The 16,666-nt window shown below is 32.4% G+C and overlaps 1 protein-coding gene across 1 annotated transcript; it reads left to right on the top strand.

The window, feature by feature from the left end:
* Positions 1 to 634: 634 nt before the first annotated feature.
* Positions 635 to 2,429, top strand: LOC116117665 (protein DETOXIFICATION 49-like). Its single transcript, XM_031403686.1, has one exon. It carries the CDS (start codon positions 767 to 769, stop codon positions 2,378 to 2,380), a length of 1,614 nt encoding a protein of 537 aa, XP_031259546.1. The 5' UTR covers positions 635 to 766; the 3' UTR covers positions 2,381 to 2,429.
* Positions 2,430 to 16,666: the final 14,237 nt, after the last annotated feature.

Here is a 16,666-nt window from a genome sequence, read left to right as displayed (position 1 = left end):
GGCTATGAAATTTTAAGGGGGGTTCTTCTGGTTGTCCGCCGATGAAAAAGAAGGTGCTACAACCTAAGACAGGTTCTTTGGAGCGATCATAGTTGATATATAAGAGTGTACTAATGTTAAAAAAAATTCCTAAGTGTTGCAATCGCTTAGTTGTCTAGCCACAGAGCGGACAATTTGAGGGTGGCAATGGCTGTATTTTGATCTCTACCTAATTATATATATCTAAAATTCCAAGTGCCAATACAGCTTTCATGGGTCCTAATTATGGGCCTTTTGGTTCACAGTAACTAAGTCCAAATACAGTTTTTGTCGTTTCGGCTAATTGTTTCTGAGGTCGTAATTCTAAACGTTTTTAAACCCATTTTGACTCGTTTTATTATAATGCAATAGTTGATCTACGTCTATGTGAAAATTTTGTTTTAAGTTGAAAACAAAGATTAAGTTAAAGACTTGTTTGGAAGAGGAGAAAAAATAAGAGGAAAAAAAAAGAAATAGTAGCTGTTCAATCTCAAATCTTAGTGAAAAAAGTGGATTTTTCATTTTCATTCTTTGTTGCTTTGTGGCCGGTAGAAGACGACAATAAAGTAGTTCCAAAAAAAATAGAGTGAACCAGAGTTTTCAACCAAAGGCCGTCTTGAAAAACCTCTATAAAACCCCTCCACTAGCTCCTTCAAACTCCCCCTCAATTCTCTATCTCTCTCTTTTCTCTCAACTCAAATAAAAAGAAAAAACTTAACCCACATTTTTACGCTCATAACTACAAAGAATGTGCCAGCTTCCAACTTCTCCTCTCTCTCCCAAATGTGCCTCAAATCATCAACCTTACCGTCACTCCAGTGGCGACTCCGTTGAGGGCGACATGCATGCCTCATTGATCGACAAAAGCTCACAAAATTCGAAGCTTCAGCCAAATGATGATCAAACACAGAAAAAACCACAGAAGACCCATCTTTCTCTTGCTATTCAAGAAGCCATTTCCATTGCTAAAATAGCTTTACCCATGATACTAACTGGCCTTTTGCTTTACTCTCGTTCAATGATCTCCATGCTTTTTCTTGGTCGCCTCGGTGAACTTGGCTTAGCTGGTGGTTCACTTGCTGTTGGCTTTGCTAATATCACTGGTTACTCTATTCTTTCTGGTCTCGCTATGGGAATGGAACCCATTTGTGGTCAAGCTTTTGGTGCCAAAAAACACACCCTTCTTGGCCTCACCTTGCAAAGAACTGTACTTTTGCTCATATTAACTTCACTTCCCATATCTCTTCTGTGGCTAAACATGAAACGTATTCTACTCTTTTGTGGTCAAGATGTCGATATAGCCACAGAAGCACAAACATATCTTCTTTATTCTATCCCTGACCTCTTAGCTCAGTCTCTTTTACATCCTTTAAGAACCTATCTTAGAACTCAATCAATAACTTTGCCTCTAACGTTTTGTGCCACGCTAGCAATTCTTTTACACATCCCCATAAATTACCTTCTCGTTGTTCACCTTAATTTAGGCATCGAAGGCGTTGCTCTTAGTGGGATATGGACTAACTTCAATCTTGTAGCCTCTTTAATCATCTATATTCTTATCTCAGGTGTCCATAAGAAAACATGGGGAGGATTTTCCATGGACTGCTTCAAAGAATGGAAATCTCTCTTGAATTTAGCCATTCCCAGCTGCGTTTCAGTGTGCCTTGAATGGTGGTGGTATGAGATCATGATTTTACTATGTGGTCTTCTGTTAAATCCGAGAGCAACAGTTGCTTCAATGGGCATTTTGATACAAACCACATCACTAATCTACATCTTCCCATCATCTCTAAGCTTCAGTGTATCAACAAGAGTTGGTAATGAACTAGGAGCAAGCCAGCCCGTCAAAGCAAGATTAGCCACAATTGTAGGCCTTTGTGGCAGCTTCATGCTCGGCTTTTCGGCTCTGGTTTTTGCCGTAACGGTTCGAAACATATGGGCTAGTATGTTCACTCAAGACAAAGAAATCATCGCATTAACATCACTTGTTTTGCCCATAATTGGGCTTTGTGAACTCGGAAACTGCCCACAAACAACAGGTTGCGGAGTTTTAAGAGGAACGGCTCGGCCTAAAGTTGGAGCAAACATAAACTTGGGTTGTTTTTACCTGGTTGGAACTCCAGTTGCAGTGTGGTTAGCATTTTATGCAGGGTTTGATTTTCAGGGGCTATGGTTAGGTCTATTGGTTGCACAGGGCTCATGTGTTGTGACCATGTTGATGGTTTTGACTAGAACTGATTGGGATGATGAGGTACGAAGAGCCAAACTGCTGACCGGCGAACAGAAACCAACCATAGCTGAAATCAAGGAAGATTCTTTATTTGGTGATTTAGATGAATCTAATCATTCTTGTCCTGTTTAGTTGTTTTTTTTTCTTATAATTGTATAGGTTCCAGCAGATAAAAGTAGCTAAACCCTTTTTTTTTTTTTTTTTTAATTTTATTTTACCACCTTTTTTTTTTTTTTTTTTTTTACATGTATTAATTGCATAACCTATTAGAAATTGAAAACAGGAGAAGATTACTCTGTGATACTCTAAAATGTCTTGATTTGTTATTTGACTAAGAGACACTTAGCAAAGCTTTCGAGTAAAATTTAAGTTTCACATTCCATAATATCTTTCAAACACTCTGGAGAAGCGTCAAATCCACTCAATAAACCTTGTTTCCTTCTGTAATCATCTACTACAAATTGGAGGGAAATTCTTACACTTGTGGATTTCACTAATAACTAGAGGATACATACATACATACATACATTAATTAATTAATTAACAAACGAATCCAAATTCTGAACCTAGTTAAATATAATATGAAAGCATTTTGGAATATGCTCATTGGTCTTTGTAAATAGATCAAAATTAAGATTTTGCTCCATAGTTCAGGCATTAGTTGAGTAAATCTTAAAAAACCATTCATTTTTTTTATCGAATTTAAATATCCATTTATGTTATATTAAGGACAAATATAATAATAAATAATTGATTTTTATGATCTTTAAGTGAATTTAATTTCTTTTTTAATATAATTAACATATGTGGTCAATGTAACACGTTAGAGTATCTCCAAATAACTCTTTATATGATCAAAACTCTTTATTATAAAGAGTTTATCTATAGAAATAAGAGTCCAACATACTCTTTATTCTTTAAATATAATTTAAATAGTAAGTTTTACTCTTCACATTTAGAGAGTCCAATTTCACTTTATATCCTAATTTTAAATAATAAATTGCAAGCTTCTTCTATACATTTTATTTATGATTTATCTTTCCTATTAAATTTATTTCTTGAAAAAACATATACTCTCTCCTAAAAGTTAAAGAGTCTATTGGATTTAAATAAAAAATTTGTTCTTTATATTTAAAAATCAATTAAGGTGCTGTTTAAAATAAAGATCATCATTGGAGATGTTCTTAGGCCAATTCACTTGATATGCAATCTTTTCAAAATAAGCGTGTATTTAAAAAATTAATCATGTAATTATTCAAAATTCAAATTTAATTATTTACAATTGAAATAACAAAAGTTGACCCTTTTAATAAAGTTGATCAAAAAGGAGGATAATCACACATAAAACAAACTTTAAAAAAAAAAAAAAAAAAAAAAAAAAAAAAAAGTCAAGGTAAACAACCAAATTGCAGAATTAAACATTTTTATTTATGCTAAATTATTAGTTTAATTTTCCCTATAGCCTACACAAAAAGGATAAACTTTTTATATTACCTCAAATTTTGCGCAATTTACTAAACAAATGAACAAATTTGTCATCAAGTTTTAAATCCCTTCCCTACATCAAGTTTTAAATAGAGATCTTGTTGTTTAGTGAGCTGATAATTTTAGTTTGTATGTCGGTTGTTTAGGCCTAATCAAAATGACGTGTCACCGCCGGCTAGGTAAAATGACCAAGTCGCGGTCTCCTTATTTCGCTTTCAATCTTCCTGTGTGTTCTATTACGAAAAGAACAAAAAAATTAAACACAGATTTTTAAAATGGGGATCGATGTGGGTTATGACCAAAAGAACATATGCAGATGCGGTTTGTCACCAAATAATATTGCAAGTGGTAATACAAGTTGCAAAGTCCATTAATGGAAGTCAAATAAAATAAAAATGGGTGTAATATTGAAGACTCCTTTAAAAGGAATTAAAGTGAGAGAGTCTTCTCGTCTTGGAATATGGGAATATATTCTTATTCAAAGTTTTAAGCAAGTTTTTATGCGATTATACCTTAAAATTTCATTGGGAGAGAGGAATAAGAGTTGACCAAAGGTTGATTTTAGTTTAATTTTAATATCTTTAAAATTACTCATTAGTCAACCCTAGTTGAATCAAAGCTGGCTTTTACTTAATACAATTTTTTACCCTTTGTCCTTTGTCCTTTTTCATTTTTTGTTTCTTATGTAAACAGCGACAACCCCTCTACAATTTTTATAATTAATTAAGAGAGAGATTAGGATGAACTAATTACTTTTTTTTTAATTACAAATTCGGTCCAATTATAATCCAAGTACTACCATTAACAAATTTATCTTAGATATATCAAAAAGAAACGGGTTGACTTTATATTAAATGAAAACTAAAATATGAGGGGACTTCTCTGGTTGCCTAATATCAGTTTGAATTTATTTATTTATTTTTTACTAAATGGACAAAGGTTTAAGAAATAAGATGATATAAATGTGTCATTTTGAACATCAAAAGTTGAAGAGACTTTAGTGCTTGTCGGAGGATAGTGCGAATTTAATAAATTAATTAAAGTTCCTCAAATTATGACACTTGGAAGCGAGGTTGTCACACCACGATTGAATTCTATATATATATATATATATATATATATAAAAAAGCTGAGGCTCTTTTATCTCGCTAAAAATAGTTTAATAAATTCTAGTCCTTATTTTCCATATAAAAATTTTGTATTATATCTGCAGATAACATAAACAAATTTTCGTAATTTTGAAGAAATTACAAATTATATAAGGGATAGCTTCCATAATCTGTTCAGCTTATCTCAATAATTATAGATTAATTACAAGATATTAAAATATATAAGTTTTTTTATATGCAAACTCTTGCTTACAAAATGAGGTGGTTCAAAATAAATGGACAAGCACATAAAAAAAAAAAAATCAACTTTAATAAATGATGTAAATAATAATACATGTCATATTTGTACATGTAACATTAATCATAAGAGATTGCTTTATACTTTACACTATTTTTTTTAATAAATTTTTTTTTTTTTTAAAAAGAAAAAGAAAAAAGAGAACCTTACCCATACCATCTCATAAGGGATAAAAGTAACAATATATATATAAGTTTTTTTTTTTAAAAGAAAAAGAAAAAAAGAGAACCTTACCCGTACCATCTCATAAGGGATAAAAGTAACAAAATATATATATATATAAAGCGAGAATATTGATTCATAAATTAACTTAGATGGTTTTGATTCGATAAAGTATTAAGTTTTTTACTTTTTCATTTTATAAACAAAAAGTTATAATAATTTAAGATTTTGAACTAAAACTTGGTTAAAAAAAAAAAACACATAAGTGGGCAAATTAGGATTAAATGCTAGTGTAACCAATACAGAAAATTGTGATTAAATATTGGAATTGGCTAAATGTTTAATTAAAAAGTTGTAGAATTATTTATACTAAATGGACTGCCGCTGCCCTAATATTATTATTATTCTTAGACGTAGTGACAAGGACACAAGTGCTAATACTGTGCAGTTGACTATAGTTTCCCTTTTTATTATTTTATTTATCACCAACTTAAAAAAAAAAAAATGATTTGAACAAAAAATTGTCAAATAAATAATGAAGGATAAAAGATTCTACCTTTTTTTTTCTGTTGTTGTAGCGGAAATTGCTGGCGCCATTCATGGATCAAGATGGTTGACCCTTTTTTTTAAGAGTTGATCCACACCATCTGAGCTTTCCTGCGCTATCATTAATAAATAGAAATAAAAATGCGTTTGTTTAATTATTTCACCATTATTTTATCTTTATTCCAAATACAAATACCCGTTTGTTTTTTTATTTTCAAAATCATATCCTAAATTAAAAAAAAAATTAAACCCCTTACATTTGTTAATTGACAAAACACCCCAACAAAAAAATTATAAATTAACAAAAATAACCCCACCCACCCATAGTTGCCAAATCTGGCAACCACCGTCAGTGGTGGTCAGAATCTATCACAACGGTACACTGCCAATTAGAATTGGCCAGTAATGTGTTGATCTGGCCTTTTTCGACCAAATCCACCGTAGATCTGGCCGGAAAATGCCAGATCCAGTTGAAAAAAGCCAAATCGGCCAGATCTGACCGATCATGCGTCGTAATGCCAGATTCTGACGGTGGTGGCCGAAATCTAGCAACTGTGGGTGGGTGGGGGTGTTTTTATTATTTTACAAAAAAAAAATTATATTGGGGTGTTTAGGAAATTAGCAAACCTAAAAGGTTTTTTTTGTTAATTTTTAAATTATATCTCGTAATAATCACCAAACTCTATCTACCAATAATATTTCAAAAATATTACTGAAAATAATAAAAACAATAATTGTAATTTAAACTTGGGCATTTGAAACAGGAATAAATTTTTTAACTGTTCGTTGCTGATTTCAATATAATTATTTGTAAATAAGTGTTAAATAAATAAAATAGAGTTTAATATTGCTAACTCCACAATTCAAGATACGGTGGTTAAGAGTAATGATTAAATTAAATAAAAGGTACAAAAATGAAAAACCTAATATTAAGAAAAAATAAATAAATAATTAATTAATTAAAAAGTGCTTGATGTTTATATATTTGACCACGAGAATACATGCGGAGGGCTTACTACAATTTTTTTTTTTTTTTTTTAAAGAAAAGAAATATTGATCTCCTTTTAATAATCCTTTAAGAATCCCGATAAATAAAATAGAATTTGTGTAAATATATAAGACATGTCTCCTTCTTTTGATGAAATATATATAAGAATAATTAATTTGAGAAATTTTTTAATGTGTTCCTAGATGTTAATTAATAATTAAATTAGCCCTTTTGAGGCATTGAAGAGAGCAAAAATATAAAAAATACTAATAATTTAAATAAAATTATATTAATGCATTGGATCGTACTCATGATTATTAATAAATTTTTCTTTGAACAATCTAACCCTAAGTCTTTAATTAGGGCTCTTTAATTAATTACCATACCTCCTAAGAGTGGCGAAGCATCAAAAGAAAGATAAAATAAATACAATAATATTTTAAGTCTCAACTCATATAATTAATAATTTTGGGAAGAAAAACAGAAGTGGGGTGTCATAGCTGATAGCTTCATAGGCCAATAACATTTGTATGGTTCAAAAATATTACGTTTTCTTTGACTTAAATTGTTCAAAGTTTGAGATTCACATTTGATTCGTCTTCAAAACATAAACATTTGCTTAGACTACAACCTATTTTTCCTTAAATTATAAGCACGATTGAAGAGAATTTATCTCTTTTGAAATGGGAAGAGACAATGACACCTTTAAATAGAGTATAAATTTATGGAGATTTTGGCTCTACAAAGAGGCGAAAGTGAATCAGCAATTAATGTCTTGGGATTTAAGGCATAATCTTTCTGCTTAACTTGAAGCTAAACTACGAATATGGTCAAATATTATTGCCCCCATTGATTCAACAAAGTCGTATACGGTGCAATAATTAATCTGTAATTAAATTATGGCTTGATATGCGGAGCTTTTACTGCACCCAGTAAGAGAGAAAATTACAGCTATATTATATATATATTATGGATTGCCAACCGAGCATGTATCCTTTCGAAATAACTATGAGTAAAGGTTCTGAAACCCACTGCAAATTTATTAATGCCATTAACATAAACAAACTGAATAATTAGATTTTCTCTATATATTTTTATTTTGATAGAAATTAAAGATTCATAGATGTGCTTAGCTAAGAGCTTACGTTAATTATCACATGCAACCGAATAATGTTTAATTAATTATATAATATGGTTGATTACTTTGCTTAATATAATCTTCCAGGAATTAAAAAACAATTAAAACTCTTTTATAAATAATAAAAAATGGAAAAATAATAAAGTCAACCTCATTCTTAATCCTTGCATCAGAATTCCAAATCTGATAGACTAAGAATGATATTATCATACATAATATAGAGCTATATATTTTCTGTTTAATTTACCTTAATAATTTAAATACACGTCACAAAGACAGTCACAAACTCGTATAGAATGAGTTGAACTAATTTGATGCACTGATAATTGTTTATTAATTTGATTAGTACCTAATTAATTATTAAGTTTGACAAATTAATTAATCCCATATGCATAAGAACAAACGAAAAAACTCAAAAGACAGCACACATGAATCCATTAATTTCATAATTAACACGGCCGCATGCAGCATGTAAGATCAATGTTACATCAAGCATGCATCAGGTTGGCTTCTTTGTTCAATCTATCTGTGATGAAGATACTAAGCACATGCGTACAAACACATACATAAGCTTGCATGCTCTAATAATACAGATTTTTCCCTAATTAAAAATCTTAAAAATTATATTAAATTTTTTGTATTTTCTTAGTCCAGCTATATATCAAGAATCGAAACCGTTTACCAAGCATGTATGCGATCAACAAAATAATGCGTTATACCTTTTCTCTTGAAATATATATCAACGAATTGAAGATCAATTTTTTAAACAAATTAAATAAAGACAAGGGTTAAGAAAGAAAAAAATACGACAATAAGTATGCATAGAATAGAAAACTTATCCAATAAAGATTGATGATGGGATTAGTCGGTAAAGATTAGATGCTAATTAAACGTAATTAGCACATATAATGCAGACCCCTTTAGCTAGAATAATGTTGCCTTTAATAACGCATGCAGCAGGATGGTAATGTCATCTTTTAGCATTCTTCATTCCAAGAATCATGCGGTACTTATTTGAACAAGAGAAAAAGGGATAAAATTTTTACTACGAAATAAACAAGGGAGTCTGCGATGTCGAAATATCATATGCACAGAATGAAGAGAAACATGAATTGACGTCCGAGAAGCTAAAGGGATTAGAAGTCTTATATATATCTATATCAAATCATACACCAATTCAAGTGGGCAAATAGGAAGATCACAAACACCTCTATTGGAAGAGGCACAAGGCAAAGAACATGATAGTTAGTGCACTTAACCATTTAATTAATCAAATTGAAAAGGCAAAATATTCAACTTGTTTAGGTCTTTCAACATAAATGAAAAGACAGGAATTGACCAACTTGTTTTAGAAAGGGCGAAAGAAAGCATTAATTGAACCTTGAAATCGCAACGTCTGAAAGCACCAAAGCAACAGAAATTGTAATCAAAGTATTCACATTTGCAATGTAAACCTTGTTGTTTAAATCATGTTGACAGAAAATAAATGCAAAAAATTGTTAATTCAATGTAGAGGGTTGGTGGCCTTTAATAAATTACTCTAGTCCTAAGTTAAAGCACATGCTAGCATAACATGCAATAGAATAAAATCAGGTACGCAAGAGGTTTTACGGTAACCTACATCTGTGATCTGTCCAATAGCAATTTTCAGCATTCGATGTTAACCTTTAACAAAATCATTCATGAGCTGGCCCCATTCTGGATGGATATAATTTCGAGTGAACATGGAACAACCTTTTTGGACTGAATTCTAAAAAATTCTACGAGTACTTTTCATTTGATGGTCTGAATCTGCGTAATATTTGAGCAACAAAAGTGGTCAGGAAATTTTCAAGAAAATGAATAGCGTGTTGCTAAGGAGAAATGAAAAACTGAGGCCACAACAATAGCTGACTTACTTTTAGATAATTAGATCGATGTATGCATTTGTGGTTCTTAATTTGTTTGGCCTCAAGTTACAAGACGTGTCAATGTCCATGAACCTGAAGCTTACTTGTCACATCAACATTATATTATAGTTACATGTACAGTCAAATCTCCTTAATATTATATAAGAATAATATTTATGTAGTTCTAAAAATTCTTATCTAAACTTAGACCAATTATAAATAAGAATAAACTCTATATTGTAATAAATTATAATGTTTCTAGGTCTCGTCTTAAAGAACTTGTCTTTATATAATAATAATTATTTATATTAACTTTCATTTTGTACAACTTAACATGAATATTTTCGGTCAATTAAGTTCGTGAATTAACTATAGGTTGCATGGTTGATTTGCTAGAGGAAGAAGGAAATGTATCACTTGATTTGGTTGAAGATTGTATGAGTTGTGTTATAGTATAATGTATTTATCAATGTTTTAAAACCTAACTCGAGGTGAAACCCAACAAAGTTGTTGGGTCCCAAGTTGACCGGTTGACAAAAACTTCTAAAATTCAACAAATATACCCCTAAAAATTTGTTAAGCCCCTATAGGTTTAAAATTTAACAAATACACCCCAAATACAAATCGGCTGGTGACTGGTTGGCGGCGGTGACACCCCAGATGCAACCCCAATCGTCTCTTGAGCCAATTTCCCTTAAAATATACCCAAGATTTTGCCGAAATAGGTTCGATTTCGGCCAGATCTCACCGATGTCAGCGTCGGCATTCCAGGCCAGATCTCATCGACGCTGACATCGACAACCCTCCCCATCACCTAGAAATTACCCCCCTCTTCCTCCCGACCAAAACCCACCTCACCTCACCCCCGTTAGCCTCACCAATCGTCGGCAAAAGCCGTTGTTGCCGCGGCCAGTTTTGTTCGATTTCCGATCAATTTACTCTTCGGAAATCAACACCGTCACTACCATTGAATTCACCGGCACTTTCTCTTCAAAAGCTCAAACATCTCGGCCGTCAATTGTTTGCCGATCATCCTCCCAAATCCTAAGGTTTTTAGTGAATAAGAAAAATATAAACTCAGCCCATTGAAGCTTCTGGGTCCTGGTTGAACCGGTTAAACCAGTTGGGCTGGGCTAGGCCGAGCCGGGTTTTAAAACATTGATATTTATAGAACTTATATTTAGAGAAAAACGTTAAAGAGAATGCAAAATTTTAGACTTTTAATACTACATAGATACATGTACTAGTTTTTTAAAACTATGTATATCTCTTTTATCGATATCTATACTTTATATGTTATTAATGTGATCCATACTTTATCTATCTACTATTTGCACTAAAGATAATTAAGTCAAAATAATAATTTTTTTAACTACACCTTTATTAAAATTGTTTGGTCCCATCATTATAACTATAGAGATAGAAGAAAATAAACTAACTTCCATTGTTATCGCTATCCATTTGCATGTGGTTAAGTTTGAAGTTTGAACTCACGGGGTTTGGCTTAGTGAAAGTCGCCATCTATCAACTAGACTCTCACATGTTCCTAGCAAAACACCACATGCTATGCTACTGGATTTGGACCAATTCCACCATTGTCACTTTCATCCTTTTTGTCCACCTTAGCCGAAGAATAAGCAGTAAAATCAGCTTGTCCCATTAAACTATGAAATTCTTTCGATTTTATTAAAAAATAATAAGAATTTAAATTCATGTAATTAATCATAGTATGTCTAGTTAATGAATAGACAATANTTGCATGGTTGATTTGCTAGAGGAAGAAGGAAATGTATCACTTGATTTGGTTGAAGATTGTATGAGTTGTGTTATAGTATAATGTATTTATCAATGTTTTAAAACCTAACTCGAGGTGAAACCCAACAAAGTTGTTGGGTCCCAAGTTGACCGGTTGACAAAAACTTCTAAAATTCAACAAATATACCCCTAAAAATTTGTTAAGCCCCTATAGGTTTAAAATTTAACAAATACACCCCAAATACAAATCGGCTGGTGACTGGTTGGCGGCGGTGACACCCCAGATGCAACCCCAATCGTCTCTTGAGCCAATTTCCCTTAAAATATACCCAAGATTTTGCCGAAATAGGTTCGATTTCGGCCAGATCTCACCGATGTCAGCGTCGGCATTCCAGGCCAGATCTCATCGACGCTGACATCGACAACCCTCCCCATCACCTAGAAATTACCCCCCTCTTCCTCCCGACCAAAACCCACCTCACCTCACCCCCGTTAGCCTCACCAATCGTCGGCAAAAGCCGTTGTTGCCGCGGCCAGTTTTGTTCGATTTCCGATCAATTTACTCTTCGGAAATCAACACCGTCACTACCATTGAATTCACCGGCACTTTCTCTTCAAAAGCTCAAACATCTCGGCCGTCAATTGTTTGCCGATCATCCTCCCAAATCCTAAGGTTTTTAGTGAATAAGAAAAATATAAACTCAGCCCATTGAAGCTTCTGGGTCCTGGTTGAACCGGTTAAACCAGTTGGGCTGGGCTAGGCCGAGCCGGGTTTTAAAACATTGATATTTATAGAACTTATATTTAGAGAAAAACGTTAAAGAGAATGCAAAATTTTAGACTTTTAATACTACATAGATACATGTACTAGTTTTTTAAAACTATGTATATCTCTTTTATCGATATCTATACTTTATATGTTATTAATGTGATCCATACTTTATCTATCTACTATTTGCACTAAAGATAATTAAGTCAAAATAATAATTTTTTTAACTACACCTTTATTAAAATTGTTTGGTCCCATCATTATAACTATAGAGATAGAAGAAAATAAACTAACTTCCATTGTTATCGCTATCCATTTGCATGTGGTTAAGTTTGAAGTTTGAACTCACGGGGTTTGGCTTAGTGAAAGTCGCCATCTATCAACTAGACTCTCACATGTTCCTAGCAAAACACCACATGCTATGCTACTGGATTTGGACCAATTCCACCATTGTCACTTTCATCCTTTCTGTCTACCTTAGCCGAAGAATAAGCAGTAAAATCAGCTTGTCCCATTAAACTATGAAATTCTTTCGATTTTATTAAAAAATAATAAGAATTTAAATTCATGTAATTAATCATAGTATGTCTAGTTAATGAATAGACAATAGCCTGACATAGGGGATGTACCAATTACACTCATTATAGGATATGTGTTGAAACTATATTCTATATACTGTACTACATTGATTTCTTCTTTTTATGCTAATGAAAAACTTTATTATTAATAATAATATTATATTTACAAAGAAATCTTACAAAGATTTACATATAAAGTGAGGTGGTAAAAAATAAATGGAAGAGTGAAACAAAAAGTCAAACTCATTAAATTTACTCTTTCATTCATTTTTTATCATATCACTTTGTATGAAGATCTTTATAAAATTTATTTATAAGTGTAACATTACTCTATTATTAATCACTAGAATAAAATAAGTAATATCCAAGTATTACTATATCATTGATGTCACTCTTTAACTTGATCATAGAATCACAATGAATCTTAATTTCCAATATTTATTTATCGGTCGGCTACTGAAAATAGTCTTATCCTAGATTAGTTGTCTTTTTCTGTGACACTTATCAAGTACGTAATAATAATATATATATAAATGTAGTGTTATATGAGGAAACAAACACATTAAAACCACTGAAGATGTAAAAATTAAAGATAACTGTAATATTACTCTTATCAAATTATTTTTTATTATATTTTTCAAGTGATATAAATATTAGGGTAGAATTCGAAATGCTTTCGGAAAATAAATTACATTTGTGTGTATGGTATTTGATGATAAAATGAAGCAGCTAAAGCAGTGGTCAAATGAAGAAACGGGTCAATGTCGAAGAGTTGGGCGCAGTGAGGAGTGGACAGCGAGAGAGAGAAAAAATGGTGGCACCCTCAGGAGGAGACAGACGGCGCACGGCAAAAACCTGTAGGCTTGGAGGAGTGATAAAAATAAAAGATGAAATAAAACGCTGCTTCGTACTTGTGAAGAAAGAGGCTGCTTTTACCATGGGCATGGGCATGGCCCCCAACCCCTAGACAATTATCAAAGTTAAGAAAACAAATTACGTGGTGACATATGGTGGGGTTTTACTTAGTTGGGTCGTGTAGGCGTAATTGCGTGTCAACTTTGGGGCCTCTTGGTGCCACTGAAAAGGCAAAGGCCATCAAATCAAATGAATCTCTCTTTGATTTCCAGGCTAAGATAGAGATCAATGCATATTGCTTTATCAGAATCTTTCAAGCATGACTGGGACTGCCCTACTCACGCCTAACGTCACATTCCTTATCTTTAAGTCACTGGAGGTTTTCTTTATTTATTTATTTATATATTTTGTGTCTTTTAAGTTTCAGGTCAGGTATGTAGATAAAAATAAGAGAAAAAGGTGTGAAAACAAAAATATTAAACACGTGCGGGATGAGATTACGTCATGATCAGTGAATATACGAGGGCCGGGGCCAGGTAAAGAGCGTGGAACGGAACGTGTGGGTAAAGGTGTTCGTGCATGAACGAGGACGAGGACAATCCCTTCCAATTTTCAAAGTTGGAATATGAAGAAGAAAAGATGAAAGAGGGTTCAAACAAATATGACTTATCCTCAACAACCCAGAATTTTCTCAGAACGTTCTAATTCAGGCGCCGACTTAGTTGTACCATTCAATTCAAACTCTACTTCTTAAGAAAAATGTCTGGTCATGGCTAGTAGTGGTTTGGTTAAAGGCTTTATTTTCAATTACAAGATTATATATTAATAATTATGTGTTATGTGATCTCATCACTTACCTTTTGAAAAGTAGGAAATCAGAATGTGAAATGAAAAAAAAAAATATTTAAAATATTCTGTCATGATCTTTCATCTCAATAAGTTGATAAACACGAATCCTGAAACCAATTCTATCTCTGCTGGTTGCACAGAAGCACAAATGAGACTTGGTCGTGCTATAAAAGATAAAATCATTCGGTGGGAGACTGGAGCAGTCACACTCAAACAGAGAAAAAAAAAATGAAGGTGGGGGGAATAATGGCAACAGCACAGTTAGTGGCACCCTGTAATGGAGACATGACGCCATTCCGGAAGGCCCGGCCCGGCCGAAATTTTGCCACTTGCCCACCCCACTTCCTAAGGGGGCGACAGCTTTTGCAAGCAGCGACGGCCCACGATTCCGTGTTAAGTAAAATCTAAGTCGGTCTGGAAACATGCAACTTGTGTTTTGAAAACAACTTTTTAAAATCTTAGACCACTTCCTGATTTTTATTTTTGTTCAAAAATAAACTTAATAAAAGGCTTTCTGTATTGGTGACAATTAATGTTATAATGACATGACAGTAGAATATGCCATGATTCCATTGATAAAGAAGAATTTGATGCTTTACTAAAATTGAGAAAGTGGGGCACGAGCATCTTGTTTAGAGGCTCCAATCTTTCAATATTCTTGCATTTTACTCCCCATTCATTTATCCCAAGATGCACGCTTATATGGTCAACATTTTACCAAATGGAAGAAGAAGAAGAAGTCAAACAACTAATATATTCTCAAAGTCTATACACACACACAGCCACCAACTTTTAATGCCCAATTCAATTTTCACTGCTTGCCTTTTTGTATTTGTTTGAATTCAAGTATACTATTTGTTAATCACAAAAATCAAGACTTTTGTATGCACTTACAAAGTGGCCTTTCACTTTCAAGTTATAAGCCCATTTCATAAGATCAAAAACATATTACAGGCTTTTTCATCTTTTTGATATAACACTAGATCATTCATGGGCTGTGGGCCGTGATGCACAATTAACCCCAGCCCCTAAGTCACATTCAAAATGTGCTCCAAAATTCTCTCAAGTAAAATTTGTCATTGTATACTTTTTAGTTATAACATCTTATATTATGATTTTATTATTAAATAATTATACTTTATGATCAGGCGTATATATATAACAAAGAGTAATACTACACTAATAACTCTTTCTCACAAACTTTCTCTCACAACCATGACGTGATAGCTCACAATTGATCAACTTACAATTAATTAGTGAGACCCTTGCATGACCCATGTAAGACCCGTTGTGAACTGACCAATTGAAAGCTGACATGTCAAGGTTGTGAAAGAGGGTTGTTGATGTAATATTATTCATAAACAAATTACCTAATTTCCCTTTCTCATGGCCATGAAGTTAAGGGTCGGATGATCCTCCAATGGCCATTCTTTTTAGAGGCCGAGGGGAATCGAACTTAGAACATCTTGACTAAAATCTCCAAGGGTTCATATTCAATCACTCAAAGATTTAGTTTATATATTATATATATATATATATATATAATATAAAAGGTTATACAGTTTATTACAAAATTAACTCTTGCAGTTGTAAGAAACAGCCACATGTTTTGATTCCTATTAGAGGCCGAGGGGAATCGATTTAGAACATCTTGATTAACATATCCGAGTTCTATTTGATCACCTAGAGATTGGTTTTATTATATATATATATATATATATATATATATATATATATATATATATATATATATATTATAATATATATTATATATGATTTAATATTGATTATCTTATTTATTTATTTATTGTGATGTGGAATTATCTTATGCCTTACGTGGAAGTCAACTTAATTACTTTAGGTGGTCAAAGGTATTCTATTAAAAGCAAAAGGGCATTTGTAGCTTTTCTATGATCTTATGTAACCTAATATGAATTAGGTTTTGTTTGGGTCGATTGTGGGTGCTTCATTCTTCTCGATCTTTCTCTCTTGGTTAT

The sequence above is a fragment of the Pistacia vera genome, unplaced genomic scaffold (genome assembly GCF_008641045.1).
Source record: "Pistacia vera cultivar Batoury unplaced genomic scaffold, PisVer_v2 Contig1236, whole genome shotgun sequence".
Lineage (NCBI taxonomy): Eukaryota > Viridiplantae > Streptophyta > Magnoliopsida > Sapindales > Anacardiaceae > Pistacia > Pistacia vera.
The sequence above is the reverse complement of the archived record's forward strand: the minus strand, read 5'-3'. Positions and strand labels throughout refer to the sequence as shown.